This window comes from Lissotriton vulgaris, chromosome 5, assembly GCF_964263255.1.
Source record: "Lissotriton vulgaris chromosome 5, aLisVul1.2, whole genome shotgun sequence".
Lineage (NCBI taxonomy): Eukaryota > Metazoa > Chordata > Amphibia > Caudata > Salamandridae > Lissotriton > Lissotriton vulgaris.
The window spans coordinates 1,968,459,953-1,968,479,164 of record NC_141693.1 but is presented as its reverse complement, the minus strand read 5'-3'; the positions used below and the strand labels follow the sequence as shown (position 1 = coordinate 1,968,479,164).

General features: G+C 45.8%; 1 protein-coding gene across 2 annotated transcripts in view; it reads left to right on the top strand.

The window, feature by feature from the left end:
- The window catches only part of SCAI (suppressor of cancer cell invasion), a 602,691-nt gene that overhangs the window by 510,470 nt on the left and 73,009 nt on the right, over positions 1–19,212 (top strand). For both annotated transcript variants that reach the window (XM_086924673.1, XM_086924674.1), the window contains one exon: positions 15,435–15,513. In XM_086924673.1, coding sequence (XP_086780799.1) covers positions 15,435–15,513 — 79 coding nt within the window. The remainder of the gene's footprint in view (positions 1–15,434; positions 15,514–19,212) is intronic.

Sequence of the window (19,212 nt, the reverse complement as noted above, 5' to 3'; positions counted from 1 at the left end):
CTGATACTGGCCATTAGCTATGGTCATCTGGCTTTTCCTGGGGTCCTGGATAGGTCCTTAATCACTGCACAAGCCAAGGCATATACGTCAGTGTTGCTAGAACCGCGGCATGCCAGAAAAGCAAGGTTGAGGCTGGAGCTTGGTCTTGGCAGGCCGGACTTGGCTTGCCAGGGAGACCTAATAAAACTCTTCATCAGGATCTCCAGAGCCCCGGCAGACTCTCTCAAACACCTACTGGGGTTCATTTTGAGGAGGAGGGTTCCCTCTGGCACTTCAGACTTGGCCAGGCAATTGACACCTTGAAGACTGAAGTAGTAAGCTTTCAATCACCTGACATTCCTCTGTCCGCTTGGAAAAAAGCAGTAAACAAGCAGGTATTGGTAACATTGTTTGAGAAAGACTCATCAATCCGCCCACCCCCACCCCACCAGCTCCATTACATAGCCACTGGAAATAACATACATCATGGGTAAAGCTCAACACTATTTTTGTGATGCTTTGAAGGCACAGCCCTGTAGGAAAATACTCCACAGGACACTCCCTGTGCTATGAATCACAGATTTTAATCCAGCCTGGGCACGTAAGGTGGAAGTGGTCTTGTGCAGACCATGTCTTTATCGCAAAGAATTGGCTGCATCTTCTGTGCTGCTGTCCTAAACTGGCCGATGAGCGATGTCACCTGCTTTGCCCTATCTTTAGGGCAAAGGAAGTCAGGACTTGCTGGGAGGCTTCGGACCTGTGCTTTACTGAAACCTGCAACTTAGCCAGACTGGGGAAATATAAGAATCTAATCAGAATTGCTCTTACGAGTTTGTGCTGACTAACGCTATTCCCTTGACAGTCAAACTATTGCACACTTTTACGACCACAGTGCACTTTATTCCTTTTAAGGGGGTAGCACAGCAGATCTCTGACAGGTCACAAGGGGGAGAACAACAATCTATTAGTCCAGTTTGCTCATTCCCGATTTTCAAGTATCTAACATCTACCAGTCCGTGTTTACTGACGGTTACAGAATAATCAACAGGCCTTTAGGGGAGATGCAGCACTTTAAATCAGCACTCTTTGCACTTTATCTTTTTTACAGTGTTTTAGCTTTTTGCACAGTGAATCTCCATTAGACTTAGATGATATGGATTGCAAGGGCCTCTTTGTCCATCAGCTCACTCAATCTAGGCCAGAGAGTACAAGTCCACTCACAAGTCCTTAGGACAAGCTAAGCCTCAGGCAAGGTTGTACAGTACAGGCTCAACTTGAGGAGACACGCCTTATTTGATGATATTTAACCAACTGCAAAAGAGAAGACGGCCACACCAACAAATGGTCTCAGAGCTAAAGCTTTTTTTCCATCTGCAAGTGCAAATAGCTTTGACTTAAGAGTTCATGCGGGCCAGGGGACCATTGATGTACCAAGGGCTCGAGATTGGTGGGCGTGGGGGAGAGGAGGGAGGGGGAACAGTATTGCACTTTTTACTACAAAGATTTTAATTAATTGAACACTCAATAAAGAATTACAAAGCCTCTAACACTGCCTGCACTTCATCAGACCCTGATGTCCAGCACTGACCGGAAGCTTGACCCCACCAAGGCAAATTTGCTGTTATTTGCCGAAAGCAAGAATGAATACAAACCAGCCTCAATCGCATTACCCTTCACAGCTTCAAACCCCAAATTTCTTCTAGTGCCTGGTCACTCTGATTCATCCTGTACACCAACCTCATCTTCAAAAACACATTGCCAAGAAAACCAAGACAAGCCTAGAACCAGCTTGCTCTACTTACCAAAGCGAAACTATTCCTTCTAGAAAGTGACTTCAAAATTGCTTTTCAATTCCTCATACTCTGACATATGGGTGTTGAAAATGCCCTGCTCCATGGCCTCCCAGAATCCGCACTGACTCCTCTTAAGGGCATCCTCCACACACTGCAGCACAGTCTCATCCCGGCCTGAAGAAATATCTTCAAATCTCAATCCTGATAGAACTTCACTGGCTCCCCTTGCTGGCCCTCATCATCTTCAAAGCAAGATGAATCGTTTACAGAACAGTCCAACTTCCACCTCCACCCATGTAGCTGGACAGTTCTCCATATTTGTTTTACATTTGTTTTGCATATTTTTATATAGCGCAAACTCGACCCAAAGGTATTGGAGCGCTTTACATGAGCACCGTATTTACATTACACATTCAGGCACCGGATCTCAGCACACCTGAAGTGAGGACACCATACCGGAAGCAAAGAAGGGTAAAAAGCAAAGCAAATGGCCTTTTCCATCAGTATACCCGGTATCTGTAACAACATCCCCGTATGCATCAGTACAGCTCCAAACTTGCTCCAGTTCACAAAATCATTGAAGATGCACTTCTTTAAAGAACAATACATCATGATGCAGCAACACTTCACAAATCAGCTACGTCTCTAATCCCTTTTTTTATTGTATCCGTGCATTTTACCGTGTACCGTGCTCCACTGCTTTCAGCTAGGGTTGTGCTATACAAATACCACTTACATACATACATATGCCTGCCCCTTTTATAATGATAATATAAGTAAAGGCCCTGATAGGAGACAGAACACAGCTCTGTTGTTAACTCCTCTGTAGCTAGTGTGGTTTCCAGTACATGGACTTCTCCAATGCTTCAATCAACTGCCCTCTCCTCTCTTTCCCCCTACCCCCAGTTTCAGCAGATTCTCATAGGGCCATGTAGCAGCCGTCCAACCGAGGTCCTTTCGGAGTGTGCTGTGATCTTCATCCAACAGGCACCATTAAGTAGTGCAGATAAGCTTTGAAGCAGTGGAGTTTGAACGGGACATTGGCGTCTTGGGGTTAGATGTTCTGTATGTTCCAAATTATCTTTTAGAATTTCCGGATTAGGGAATGTCTGAGATGATGAATAATTCACTCAGATCAGCTATGTGTATTGGTCACTCATTGGTGGAAGTAGCTCTGTGGAGAAACACCCACTAGTTTTTAGATTGCTTAATTAAATGGATTTGTCTAACTTCCTCCATTGAAAATAGTTACATTTGTTGGATTCTATCATGGGCCAACTTACTTTTGAGTTAGCCTCTAATAAACACCATTTCAGGAAGGATGTGTCTGCTAAAAATTCTGCTAAACAAATTATGTTGGTCTGCCTGAAATCCTGTTGTAAGTAGGTGTGACGTGTTTGGGTACTCCACATTTCTGGTTAGTTATTTACTCCACACGGAGTAACATTTAGTAATTGCAGAAAGGACTTAGTCTTATTCACTTTCCATCTCATTCCCAAGTTTTCCTGTCAATCCAATTTTTGTGTAGTCTCAAGTTCCATGAGGACTTTGCAAGGGAATTGTTTCCCAGGGGGCAAAGTGGCTTTCAATGGTATTGAAGAAACCATCTGCCAGCACCCACTTTGGTCAGTGGTTGTATTTGACAATACAGGAGACTGACAACAGAATTTGTAGATTAGGGATTAATGTGATGTAAGGGAGCTGTGGATTCCAAGGCTATTTCTTCGGGCCCTGTATTGGAGGACATTGTGATGTTGGCATATTGATTGACAGAGTCTCCCTTTTAGAAGTTTTACTTCAAACCAGATGTAGGAAAGTGCCCTTTTTGACATGGTATACCTGGCAAACGATGTGATTTCGACTGGACGTGCACTGGGTTTCTGCCAAACAGGTTCCCCGTGCCAGATCTCTTGCCCCAAAACTGTGCAATTGTTTTGACCAATTGATAATACCTTTAGTACCTTCTGTAAGTCCCTAATAAATAGTACCCCTTGTACCTAGGACCTGAGGCACTAAAGAGAGTCCCTAAAGGCTGCAGTACAAACTGTGCCACCCTAAAGGACTCCTCACCAAGCTCACGGAAACTGCCACTGCATGCTGCGTGTCTAGGTGCAGACAAAAGTGAAAACATGACAAGACACACGTCCTTGTGTGCCATGTCCCCTAAAACTGCATGTAATATTTGCAAGTCACCCCTACAGCAGGCCTTGCAGCCCTAGGAGAGGGTGCCTTATATTACATGTGAGTACATATCTACTTGAGCAGATATGCCCCTGTGCTCGTCAGTTACATTAATGCCAGTATAAGGGAACAGGGAAGCCATTTTCAAACATGCTTTGGACACTGGTGAAAACGAGTTTCCCAGCTACATAATGGCTTCACTGAAACTAGGGATGTTTGGTATCAAACATCTCATATTGGTAAAACCAAACTGATGCTGTGTTGGATTTAGTAATAGATGCAACTTAGAGGTGCCCCTGAAATCCTACCAGCCCCTGGTGCTGACTGAAAGGCTTTCATCAGCTTCCCACCAGAGACGAGTGTCTGATTCCTAAAGGTGGGGTCCTCTGCTCTCCGGGAGCCATAAACCAAGCCTACTCGAGCAAGGGGTGCCTTGCACCCCTGCCCACAGGATGACCTGTGGATTAGCATTCCAAGGCTGGGAAGCTTCGAAGAGGCCCTCTACCTTTGGTATATGTATCTGGTTTCTCCCACAGGAGAGAAAACCGACCCCCTTGTCTAGAGTCCTTGGCTCCTGGACAGGTGGGAAAATTAGCGAGGCAAGACGTGTGGCAAGTTGCAACCCCCAGTCGAGAACTGAGCTACCTGAAGTGGATGCGACTTTTGTGACATGGCCATCTTTTTGATGGAAAATGTAGGATCTTTGGGACAGGTTTATGCCCACTTCCCCAAGGAAGTGGTCATATAGGGGGCTTGGTGACACCCGGGGTAAGTAACACCTCTAAATTCAGTCTTTGAGAGCGCCCTGGAACAGAACATCAGATCCTGCCAACTGAGAGAAGAAGGACCAAAGAGCCGCGAAAAGCAAGGTCTGTGGAAGAAGCAACTGATTCGGCCAACCCTGCCTGCAGGCCTGTCTGCTGTTCCAGACGACTATGCCAAAGTCAAACGATCCTGCAAGCTACTGTGCCTTCAAAAGACTGAGAGGGCTGCTAGCTCTTCTGTCAAGACTCAGGAACTCCCATGGAGCATTGGGGCTGCTTCCCTGCATCCTTCAGGCTCCCAAAGAGACCTGAGAGGACCTCAAGACTGTGAAAACCAGACACAGGTCAAGAACCACTGCACCCGTTGCTCCAAACCCGAGAGGAAGTGTGCCAACTGTGCCACCCTGGTCCCCTAGCCCTCCAGAGACAAAGCCTAACTTGGACTTTCCAACTGTGGATTTCCGAATGCTGCATGCAGTCCCTGTTTGCAGGCACCCTCTACCACAACTGCTCCCGGTAATGAAAATCCAACACTTAAGGACCCCACTGCACCCGTCACCCCTGGCCCATGGAGAAGAGGACCAAAGGTGTCCCCCAGCATCGTGAGAGCTAAGCCCACTTGCTGGTTCAGCTCTACTCCTAGTCCAAGACTGCAGCCTCTTTTCGACCGGACCTACCCCCTTATGATAACATTGCACCCGATGCTAAAAAGTACCTCTGCACCCTGCCCCGAGGTGACCTGTTGTTGCTGCCTCAGACTGATCCCCATTCTCTCCTTAGTACAGGAGTTTGTGAAGTGCCCGATTGCAGTATATGTATTGTACCCATAGGCTAACATTGGGCATCTGACGCTGAATTGCACCTCTGCACTCAGCTGCCCGAGTGCGACCCGATATACCCACTTGATGCTGCCTTGGACCTTGCCCTATACACACCTTAAGTCCAGAAGATAAGTCCCATAAGTCGTTAAGTGACTGTATGCAGCGTATTTGTTCTCCCTAGGTTAACATTGACTCGAAGTGCTTCAAGTTATAGAAAGATACGTGTTATTTTGATAAATTGGCAAAGACCTCCTTATTGAGTCTTGTGCATACTTTTATCGACTATGGTGTGTATTTGCATATGTCAAATACTCCTCTCTGATGGGCCTAAAGCTGCTTAACCACACTACCCTCTAAAAGAGCACCTTGGGTTTTCTAGAGCAAGCTCCTTTCCTCTAGTAAGGGAATACCTGGACTCTTTGCACAGCATACCTCTTTTTGGTGGAGGGGTGTGGTGCAGTGGCCAGGGCAGCTGACTTCGAGCACAGGGTTCACGGTTCGATCCCTGGCTCCGGCGGCAGCTCAGCTCAGCATCATGTGACTCTGGGCAGTAGCTCACTTAATTTCCACGACGGCCTCAAGTGCCTTGAGACCCGTAAGGGTGAGTAGTTTGCGCTTTACAAATACAGATTTTTTGGTATACCATATAAAGAGCCAGCCTCCTACACAGTCGGTGGATATACCCTCAGTGATAGCCGATAGCCGATATCCTCAGTGATAGCCGATGGACTTTGGAGAAGTGTAATCTGTGGCTCTGGGCCTGATACAGAAGTAAAACTTTCTTAGCAAACCAGAAAGAATGTTTTGATTCTAATGATGACATGAAGGTGATGCTTATTCTACCTATTAGGAAGTATTGGGACATCCAAATATATTTATTATAGAGTTGGAATAGGATGTATTTCTTTAAGATAAAATTTACAGGAAGATGTACTCCGTGATCTGATGTCAGTTTTGCTATTTTAGAGGGAGAACCACAAACGAGTTGTTGAACAACATGGTGTTTGTTTTTGGATTAAAAGTAGAATCGTGGTTAAGGAGACTTTTGAGGAGATATTTTAATGCTTATTGGTTGATTACCTTCACAAGGTTTTTTTTTGCACTTTCAGACACTCGTTCACAATGTGTTGTGGTTCATGTGCTTTACTGTGTGTTAAACTGAGCTGCTAGGGTGTAGTATAGAAGAAAATCAGAATAACTCTTGCCTCACTGTGCTTAATTGAATCTAAACTTTACTTCTTTTTTCATTAGGTAGGACATTTTTCATTGAGCTCTGTATTTTAGATGCCACTCTTTGTTAATAAACAACTTTTTATTGAATTTAACATAAGGCAGACAATATACGGGTTGCATCTCCTTTTATCGAACATTACAAATCCAAGTAATTCATTGGCTCCTCTATCAATGACTTTCAGAAAATGCACATCTTGTACATTATAATCTTAGTCATTGGAAACATGGAAGCGGTCCCTCATGGCCCCCACGTTTTATTTTACGTAATCCTTTATAATCTTTAGTTTCCCTCTTTTTATCCTCCTTTCCAGTTTCTAGCTGCATACAAATGAGTCATAAGTTCCCATCTCCACACAATTGGGTACACATCTATTGTCCTTTAGTGTTGCATCCTCCTGGTACATCGTGAACAGAAGGCTTTTTTTCGCCTTTCTTGCTTCACAACTGTTGCCAACCTTTCTCTCCCAGGCCTCACTATCAGCAATCTATTACATAATGATATGCCTTTCACTAGCTAACAAGAGGCATTCCTTCACACCTGCAGAGGAAAGAAAACAGCTTACTAGCAGTGTTAAAACAACTATTTACGGATAGTTCAATATCAAGCTAAGATACTTTGAAAATGAATGCTTGTTACAGTATTATAAATGAGTGAAAAGAAAAACAACCATTATAAAAAATGAATATGTAATGAGTGTTTACATCAATCTATTGATCAACCTAATACACTCATATTTGAAATCTTAGTGATTGTAATGATTCCATGTTACTAATTAGTTTAAATGTACCACACGTTAATGAGGTTAAACCACACTTTGAATATGTATGTGTATAAATTATATAGCCTAACATTATGCAGCTCCAGCAGCATATGCTTGGTTTTGTAGCATCTCCTGCTTGGCTTTGTGTGAAGCGCTTGTCTTCCTTACTTGGTCTACCTTTGCTTCTGCTTCTAAAATTCTAGCAACTATGGAGTCCATATCCGCTCATAAAGTATCAGTCTTGGTGTCTCTTTCTACTTTCAGTTCCTAGAGACCTTTTTCATGCAGTGTTGATTTGAAGGTTGACAAACTGGTAACTAAGACCTCTTTATGAAGATCCATTCTCTTACATAGCACAGTGCTGCTTCGCCCTTTGTAAGCTTTGCTGCTACTGAGGCCTGCTCATGTTCATTTTGTTGGTCAATGCAAAATATTGGTCTAGCCCTCTTAGCTTTTTGTGTACCCTTCTGTGTTCTGTGATGGCCTAAGGACACTGCCCCATCGAAATTTGTTCACATGGCTTTCCTACTGAAAGCTGTCAAGGCGATATCTCCTGCAAAGACAAGCACCCACCAAAGTCCTCCCGAAGAGAGTGGATAGTGTAACCTATAGTTTAAGGACATCATACGATAGAATTGGCTTTTGTGCCCACCACTCTGAGGATTTAGCTAATCAATAGTCAGAGAACTCAGACCCAACAGGGCTGCTGTCTATAATCCATAGTGCCATGAAGGTGGGGCCATTCTATAACCAGTTGCTAATATCTCTTTCCTCTCTGTAGCGAGGCACAATCAATATTTGGCTCCCAGAATATAGATGGGGGCCGCTCCTCTCCTCTTATGGCCAAGCAAGATGTTGAAGTGGATTTTAAAGTGTTCCAAGGGTGTAGAAAACTGATTCAGCCCTCCCATTCCACCAGCAGCCCTCCAGTTCAGTAGCCTCGCCCGATGTCCACAGGGAAAATGCCAGGAAAGGCACCTTTCAGAGACTCTCATAATATAGTAGGATGGCTCGCTACCAAACCAGACTGTCAGTCGCGTCCAAGGTCAGAGACGCCTGTGCCAACCATGCTCACTTTACAAGCCCCTGAGCCACCGGCGCTCAGCGATGTTCTTCCTGGGAAAGAGTGACGTAGTTGGTTGCTTCATCCAGCCGGCATCCTTTTATGTCCCTGATGGAGGCCTGTTCAGGGCCCAGGTGCTTCACCTCCATGACTGACCAACACCTGGCAGTGCCAGGAGAGTCTCTCAAAATCGTCACCGTCTCACCCCTCCTGAATCAGTCATAGCAGTCTTTGAAGCTAGAAATGATGGGCTAGCAGGCCGGAGGGTAAGACGTAGTAGGACCTCCTCTGGCGTGAAGATCTTCAGGTCGGTGACGGTGCCACGCCCTACCCTTCACTGGGTTTCTAAACATGTCAAGGAGAAACCAGGCAAATCAAACATGAAGACATGGCTTCATCAACAGAACAACACTGTGCAAGTGGCATCAACCAAAGCTCAGATCCTGCCAGTGGACAAATATGTGCAGTGGGTTCAGCCAAAAGACCGCTTTATATGTGGCACAATGTTTAATTTACGCACACTTGTGCTCTGTTTTTTGGGTCTAAGCGCTTGTGTGGGTCTAAGTGTTTTACAATTATAGGTCTGTACGTCTTCTGCCTATACGTGATATCCCGTTGTCTTCACAAATAAAAGGAGCTTATGTCTTTGGGTCAGATGGCATTAGAGACCAATATAAAGTGCCTAGCGGGCCCACGCCCATACTGTAAACCCCACCCACTCAGCTCAGTATCTCTAGTTTGCTCTATTTTTTCTGGGCAATCCAAGTCTGAGAAGTTGGTAGTATGCCTCTAATATATCCGTTTCATGTTTTCCTTTCCTGGTGTCTTTCTCTGCCAACTTCAGGAGCATTTGTTTCTGCTCTGTCATACCAGTGTCTCCCCCTCATCACCCACAGCAGACTAGACAGAGCATTCTGCTGTCATCCACCCAGTTCTGATCTCCACTGTGTCATCCAGGGGCACCTGCTGACATCCTTGAAATACATGTGTCTTCTGGTTAGCAACAGAGCCAGATCCTTAACTCTGTTTACTTGCTTTTTCTTTTTTGGCCTTGGCAACAGTTCCAGTAGGCAAACTTCAGGTCTGAAAGCTATTGTATTATTGCTCCGGTGGCCCACTTGTACTTACACCTCAGTTCAGTATCTCAATATGTGTGGACTAGTCCACAACATGAGTGTAAAGTTTGTATTGTCTTATTGACTCCTGGGGCATCTGGCAGTCACTGTTGGAAAGATGTTGAGTAGTCTTATGTGGTGTGAGATATGTGTTATGTAATACAGTGTGTTGTATCAAGCCTTGTGCTCTGTTGGGTTTTTTAGGTCGAGCTGGTGTAAGCAGTGCGGAGCACTGCGTCCAGCGAAGCATCTTTTGTCATACACTTCCTGGGAATGTGAGACAGGGGATGGGCACGCGCAGGCGATTTCCCCAAGTGAGCGCACAGGTTCACCAACACGCCGTGTACATCTCCTGTCCTACATTGCCAGGAAGTGGATAACACATACACACAGACGCACACGCGCGCACCCCCCCCCCGGCATTCCCCCCCACTCACCGGGCACACACAAGGCTTACATACACACACAAACACGCGCGCGCACACACACACACACCCCTCCCTCCCTCCCCATCCCACTCTCCGGGCACGGCTGTGGTCTGTAGGCCTTCAATCCCTCCGTGCTAGACGGCCGCCGTTAGCCCTGCACTCACCAATAGCTCAAGGCATGGCAGCGGGGTCAAGGGCCGCCTCCACTCCTGTCGTCTTGTGCCTGATCTCCTCTGTCCGTGCCACCGCTTCAGTCTCTCTGGGTCTGCTGCTTCAACTCGGCACTCAGTAAGTCTCCCACGTCTGCTACATCTCTCGGCAGAAGCTAGGCTACGCTCATCGGAATTCGCATCGGCGGCTCTACAGGCCCCGCCCCTTGTGTCCTTTGGTCTCAGCGCTGGCCAACGGGGAGTCCTACTCCGCTCATTCTCCACTCAGCACCAGTAGGGAGTCACGTCTACATGGCAATCTTGGTTGGCCATGCCCTCTTCTCCTAATACATTTTTACAGCTTCCTGAGTTTCCGCTCGTGTTGCTGTTTAAGATGTACAAATTGTGTTTATATACTTATGGACACCGCAGGGCTTTTTATTTTAACATTGCGGCCGCTTCATGGACGCTGGGCTTTAGATCATTGTCTTCTTTCCTCACGGGTGCTGCAGGGGAGACACATGGCTGCTTCGTGCAATAAGCTAGTTCAGCATGTCAGGGGTCCGTGAGTGGAGCAGGATACGGAGGTAAGTGCGCGCGGTAAGACTGCAGCCCTGCCAAGGGTCACTCAGCGGTTAAACTAATGGACATTTGGTATTGTTATCCCCTTCTCTCAAAATATTTTCTCATGCAATTCACAGCGCCAGTACTTGCTTGAATTAGTGTGCTGGTAATGCGCTTTGCGCAGACACTAACAGTGTGTGTTCTTCTGCGGCTCTGTAAGCATACCCAGGACTGACGAGAGGGCTATGATCAACCGGTAAGAAGTCAGACTCCTGTGGCTCGCAGCATTTGACCCTGTTTTACTTTAATACTTATGGCAAGCCTGGCTGCTTTTTTTTCTTTTTTTGTGTGTGGGGTTAGAGGTGGTGCACTTGATGCAGGGCAGATTGTCTCTTAGGGAGATCTCGCTACGAAGCTCTGCCCCCCCTCCCCCTTTACACAGTGACATTTTATATACAGGTTGGCTGGTCTAAGATCTGTATGAAATGTGCCATTAGTAGGAGACGAGGCAAACAGTGCGCTTGTGTTTCCTAGAACTCGCAGGTATTCAGAGGGTAGGAAGCTTCTGAGTTTCTAAAAGCACTTTGCACTTCAGGAGGTCTAGCCCACACAAGAACAGTCATCCTCCTTGAAAATCATCCTTCGTGTTCTGGATCGCGACTCTCCAGTTCAGGCGTGTGTGCTCTCTAGGGCCCAAGCATGATTAATTGATGGCAAACTGGCCTGACCCCTACCTAGGTTAGTGACCTCTCTGTGACAAAGACGCATGCCTTGTGGACTACCAGATCCTGTACACCTGTACTTGCATACATTCAGTTCATAGTGGGCACTTCACACACACACACACACACACACACACACTGTACACACTGCACCCTCACACACACTGTACACACTGCACCCTCGCACACACTGCACACATTGCACCCTCACACACACTGCACCCTCACACACACTGCACCCTCATACAGACTGCACCCTCACACACACTACACCCACAGACACTACACCCACACACTCTACACCCACACTGCACCCTCACACACACTGCACCCTCACACACACTGCACCCTCGCACACACTGCACCCTCGCACACACTGCACCCTCGCACACACTGCACTCACAAACACTGCACACACCGCACCGTCACACACACTGCACCCTCACACACACTGCACATACTGCACCCTCACACACACTGCACACACTGCACCCTCACAAACACTGCACACACTGCACCCTCACACTCTGCGCACCCTCACTCTGCACACCCTCACACTCTGCGCACCCTCACACTCTGCGCACCCTCACACTCTGCGCACCCTCATACTCTGCGCACCATCATTTGTGCACCCTCACACGCCACATAATTACACTGCACTTAGTTCAACATACACTCCAAATACCACTCAGTGCCACATAATTACACACCACATAATTACACTGCACTCAATGCAACATACACTCCAAATACCACTCAGTGCCACATAATTACACGCCACATAATTACACTGCTCTCAATGCAACATACACTCCAAGTACCACTCTGTGTTACATAATTACACCCCACATAATTACTCTGCACTCAATGGAGCATACACTCCAAGTACCACTCAGTGTCACATATTTACACGCTACATAATTACACTGCACTCAATGCAACATACACTCCAAATACCACTCAGTGCCACATAATTACATGCCACATAATTACACTGCACTCAATGCGAAATACACTCCAACATACACTCAGTGCCACAAAATTATATGCTACATAATCACACTGCACTCAATGCATCATACACTCCAAATTCCACTCAGTGCCACAAAATTATATGCTACATAATCACACTGCACTCAATGCATCATACACTCCAAACACCACTCAGTGCCACATAATTACACTCCACATAATTCCACTGCACTCAATGCAACATAGACTCCAAATAACACTCAGTGCCACATAATTACACGCCACATAATTACACTGCACTCAATGGAACATACACTCCAAAGAGCACTCAGTGCCACATAATTACACGCTACATTATTACACTGCACTCAATGCAACATACACTCGAAATCCCACTCAGTGCTACATAATTACACAGCACTCAATGCAACTTACACTCAGTGCCACAAAATTATATGCTACATAATTACACTGTACTCAATGCAACATACGCTCCAGACAATACCACTCAGTGCCATATGATTATATGCTACATAATTACACTGCACTCAATGCAGAATACACTCCAAATAACACTCAGTGCCACATAATTACATGCCACAAAATTACACTCTACTAAATACAACATACCCTCCCCATATTGCCACTCAGTGCCACATAATTACAGGACACATAATTACACTCTTCTCGATGCAACGTAAATACACTCCACATAATACCACTCAGTGCCAGACTTATGGGACTTGTAGTGCCTCACGTCGCGCAAATGTTCAGCTGCCAAAGCCTCTGAAGAGAAGTGGGGACACTTCGAAACGCGTCAGGCATCTAGGGCAGTTTGAACAGTGAAAGGAATTGTTGTGCTGGAGGCGTGCTTACCATTTAAAGCTCCTTGTGTGCAGCTGAGGTCCGGGTGCTCCTTGTACGTTTGGGTACTTTGGAGCTTGGATATTAACGTGGTGACCCTGCCGCGTAAGGAGCACCACCCCGAAAGAACCGGGGGCCATGCGGTCTTGACTAACGGGCCGATATCGTGGGGCAGCAGCGTATGGATCTTGCACGAATCCCTCACAGCGAGGCCCATCTGTGGGCTTGAAAGGTTGCCAGCTGAACATTTGCGCGACGTGAGGCACTACAAGTCCCGTAAGTCCCATCTAGGGCGTGCATCAATGCAATTAAGGGGTGGTGCCTCAAGCGCTCTTTTGAAAATGCCAAAGCCTCTGAAGAGAAGTGGGGACACTTCGAAACGCGTCAGGCATCCAAGGGCAGTTTGAACAGTGAAAGGAATTGTTGTGCTGGAGGCGTGCTTACCATTTAAAGCTCCTTGTGTGCAGCTGAGGTCCAGGTGCTCCTTGTATGTATGGGTACTTTGGAGCTTGGATATACATATATGTATATATAAATATAAAATGATCTCATAGCTAGGTGAAATATCCATGGAAATTCAGCAGTTATAGTATTGCAAGTAACTATAACTCATGCCCTAGGTTAACTATAACTCCCCCCCCCCCCCCACCATGCAGTTTTCTTATCAATTATTTAATTGCAATGTATTCTGTTATATTATTCATCACATAACATGTATATTTGTAATGCGTGCATTCACCCAAGGGTATCTTGGCACTGGAAAACAGATGGTTATTGTTACCCAACTCAATGGTACTCATGTTATCGACCTCAAAAGGATGAAAGATCGAGTGTAACCACTGGGATTTGAAGCTGTGTCCATGAGGTCAAACACAGGCCCCTACAGTGGATGCATTAGTCCAATAAGCCACCAGACCCTGCTCAATGATGTCATAGAAAATATCATGGGTAATATTTCAATACCATACGTTAACCCAACCCCTGAAGTGCATGGATTGTGGCCATGCCTTCCTCCTACTCCTCTGCAGTATTTCAACCTCACACGCCGCACGGCTGAGTTTTTGATTTGTAAAGATTCCGGGGCGGGTTTATCAACATATATCTTTCATTTATGCATTTGTCCACTAAAGTGCATGCCATAGGTTCTGCGCTATCCTTCACCACTTCTACACCCTTTCTAGAACCTTCTGCTCTGATACCACAGATGTCTTGCACAATTCTAGCTGCTAGTATCCTGGTATTTCCCCCCCATCCCATTCCCACCAAAACTGGTTTATCCCGTTGTCACCTTCCAGACAACATTTCTTAATTCTATTCACACGTACCTAACAAAGCTGCTAAACACAATCAGACTTTATATTTCATAAAGAATAAATGACACTAGCATTGCCTGCCTTGATTGGCAAGCAGAACAACAGGTCACTCTTTACTAAGATGGAGAATCATCCTCTTACTTTTGGCATCTGGAGCTAGTCTGCAAATCAAAAAACTAGCAATTTCCAGAATGTAGCCAGCACAGCTGTATGCAGCAATCTCTTGGTACAACAGCACAGCTTCAGTTTTTAGGTGTCGCTGAGCCAGCGCATGCGCTGCTCTGCGAGACATTTAGTGTGTGGCTCCAGAAAATGCTACCACACGGTTTTGCTTGTGGCAGCGTAGAAGGGACCACCTCACAGGGAAAGCCAGGACAGGTTCCCCAGCGGTCTTCAGCGCCAGGACACCCCGAGATGGGGTAACAGTGCGCTTTACAAGTATCATCATTACATCATTACATGTTCTCAGCTCTGTCGATACCAAGGCTGTCCGATCAGCTTCTTTGTGAGGGCCACCGATTGGAGCAGGTTAACCACTGGAATATTAGAATTGATGCAACATCAACCTCTGAGTTGGATCACAGAACCCTAAACCATCTGTTGATGGCTGTAGCCTAGCACATGGTGCATGATACTGTGGCTTGGTATCTGTTTGCAGTGTCCTGTCCGTCTGCCAAGTGTGTACTAATAAAACTGTGTGTTTCTATTACAGGAGCTGCCCGCCAACAGCGTGCTCCTGATCTACCTCTCGGCGACTGGCGTGTTCCCTACAGGTCGTTCTGATTATGAAGGTACAATAAAGGAATGCTCCCTGTCATGAGCAGGGCTTGAATTCTTTTTGTGATGTGCACAGGAGGGCCTCATAGGCTTTTCCAACACCAGCTGCCCTCAAATGACCCAGTTCAAGGATAGCCTTCGGTGACTAGCCGCTAACCTCGGGGGGTTAGGTTCCAAACCAAGCCCGAGCAGTGGCTTTTGTGGAGTGTGGGAGAAGCCCCTAGAGGCGAGAAGTTGTAGCCGAGTTAGCTTTTAAATTCATGTGCTTAACCTGATGTCTCTTTTTGGGTTTTAAGATGACAAACTAACCTATGCACATGTAGTTTTTGATCACATACCTAGAAATGCTTGTGGCAGAGTTTCTGTCATCTCGGTCAATGTCGGTTCTTAAGACAGTCACTAATGGCAAACAATATTAAGCTCTTAAAACTTCGCCTCTTAACTCCGTACCAGCCCCTCAGACTTTTATCTACAGGATTTCCTGTAGTGATTTTGGGCTATCACTGAATTGCAGAAGAGCATGGATCTGTTGTAATTGTCTTGTATTTGTTGGTGCCTAAATTCAAGCCCTCGTCATGACCTTGTTAAATCATCACTTTCATACTGCCATTCTGTTTGCAGCCGTGAAATATTGGGATGCTGCTGTGGTCGAAATGCTTGTCCTGTGAGCTTGTACACAAACACTCTGAGCAGATGAGTCCTCTCGCAAGACATTGTGAGCTCGTGTTAACACATTGGAAGACGAACGGGGGCAACCCTAATTTATAAACAATGGATCATTTGTGATCTGGCAAAGAACAAGGGTTCTTGGAAGATGGTTTAATTGGGGCAGGGGAGGATGATTAAATTCTCACCAAGGTCTATCCTAGACTTATATGTGTACTTGCTTGTCAAATCTTCTTTGCAACGACCCGGCTATCCCAAATATTCCATGCGATTCATCTGTTGGTTTAAATGTGCATTCCTTTATTAGAGCATGCTGGTCCATTCTGTCCATTGTGCATGAGTTCAGGCATAGACTCTCTCATGCTGTACACAGACCACTTTGAGGGAAATGCTATAGTCTGTGTATGGTGGACCCAGTCTTGAAGAAATGCCTGAATATAAGAACAATGATGTATTGCAATTGAAGTTTGTACCCTGTCGCTTCCTAGTGTCCATCTTGTTCTGTCTTTCACTCCTGGGCGATGTTCATTTGCCAACCTTTGATACAGTATTTGAATGAATCTGGTGTTCCTGGCTGCTTTATCTTCCAATAAGAAAACATAACTATTTAGATCACAAGATGAAGAATGTTTGATTTTCAGGTGGGCAGTTGTGGAATCGCTAAATTATTCTCTCATTCTGCCATAATTCGGTGTTGAGAAGTTCGCTTTTTTATTTTATCATTGAGGACCTGTTTATGAAATCACTGAAACACAGAGAGACATGATTGACCTTGCTTTCCGTATTTGTCCAAAATTGGAAAACTTAAATGAGTGTTTTGGCTTTTCTTTAGGCGGCATTCTCGTTCTGATGATACATTGATCCTTTCCTTTAAAAGGCGAGGAGAGATCTTTCCTCTAAGCTATTGCTTAGATAAGTAGCAATAGGAGATGTAATTGTAATTCTGTAGAAGTATGAGTACATCCTGTCTCTCCTTACTCCAGGTTCATGCTGTGGTGGACAAAATACCTGTTTGCAGTGCACACAAGAATGTTAAAGGGAAGTCCAGTAACAGACACTCAACCCAAGTTTTACTTCCTCCGACGATAGCCTATACTTTCTCACCTAATGGCTTAAGATGATATGTTACACATTAAAATATGTTCTTTTTTGAGGGAGTTCCACTTTATTTTTCAGTCCTCTCTTTTTCCGCTTCTGTAGCAATATTTGATTCTCACTTTTGCCACAGACAACCCTAAAGTGATTGACCATTTACTGGTTACACTTCCTTGACGCTCATCAGCACAGGTTTTGTTTCCAGAGCCTATGGTCGTATCAACTCTTCTCTTGTCATTCATTTTGCCTCCATCTCGTCTTTGAAGCTCAGTGTCTGAAATCTTCAGTTTCACCTTGTCACACAACAGCAGGAGAAACAGAAACAAGCATTTACAATGCAATGGTCCGGGCATTGTTAAAGTTAGAGCTATTGGCATTGCTCATGACATTATTTTTATTTATGTTTTTAAAACATATAAATAAATGGCATTGTCATTTACAATGCTAATAGCGTAATCTCTCGCAAATTCGAGATCTATTGCATTTGCACCCATACACAGAGCCACCCACAAAGAGCCACACACACAGAGCCACCCACACACAGAGCCACCCACACACAGAACAACTTCAAAGCCAATAAACCTGTTATAGCTACTTCAAACATGTTGGACTATTTTAAAATGTTGCATTGACATAACTGATGTTCAATTACATTCAGTGAAAAACATCAGCATCAACCGAATCGTTTTTTCGTGATTTGCATGTGACTGACACACAACTATAATAACAGTGTCCCACTTAAACACTGATTTGTAGCAGCAAGGAGTGAAGACACTGGTACTTTAACCCACACTTCGATCAAATACAGTGTTTGTCTTCACACATCATTTAAACCCTGACTTTCCTTTTCTCTGCATTGTTGTTAGATAGTGTAGCACAGCTTTTACTAATATTGGGGAGGTTCTTATTCCAGAGAAACTGCTCAAAGTATGTGTATGCACAACTACTGACTTCAATGATGATGTAGACTCCCTTATTATCTAAGAATTGTTTTTTTTTTGGAGTGCTCAATCGATGGCTTTAGATGGAAAGTCATATGATATGGAATGATATAGAGCGGCGCGGGGCGAGGGAAGGAGGGAGAGCGAGTATGAGAAGAGTGAGTGGATGGGTGAGGGACCGAAAAAGCGAGCGGGCGAGCGAGAGAGGAGCGGGAGCGGCTGGTCCCAGAGAGACCGGGGGCTTGGATGGGGGCAGGTGGAGTGAATACCGGGGGCTCTGCAGAGGTGCAGTGATGTATCCTTGCCCGGCATGGCCTTGTACTCTGTCTGTTCTTTCGTCACTGTCTCCTGCTGGGAGGAGGTCCCTGTTCCCGCTTCAGAGTGTGGGTGGGACTCGAAGTCTGGTCCTTGTATCTTCTGTGTTGAAGCATGAGCCTTAATGTCATCCTCAGCCCCTGGGTGTCCAGCGTGGGTCCGAGGGGGCAGGCCTGTGCCGCATTCTCTACTGCTAACCAGTGAGGCCGTAAATCACTTTCAGGCTGATTGGTGGTACGTAAATACCCAGAGCCTCTGGCACAGATACGGCCCTCCTGCTCCTAAGGTGGACACGGATGGCATCGAGCGGCCACTGGCGCGTAATTTCACTTGATGACTCACTGGAAATATTTAGCATTTATGTGTTAAAGATCAATTTGAGGCGCAGAGGTCGAGATGTTAGGACGAACGAGTGAACGTCTGTGAGTGAGGGCAGCCTGCCTTGGCAGTGGGCTCTCCAGATGTTTGAGGGGGCAGAATGGGGTCTCTTGAGGAAAGTCCGATTTCCGAGGAGTTCCACTGCCGGAGACGCTAGAATCCAACCTGTACCCGGTCTGTCGCCTCCTTGAATATACCGAAAATAAACATGGCTCAGTCCTTTGTAACCGCAGATGCGCGTTGTTTATAGACCGTGCGCCTTCTTGCTCCCTTGCTACGCCCCGTCCCAAATGACCTTACGCCAGGCCAGAAGGCCAT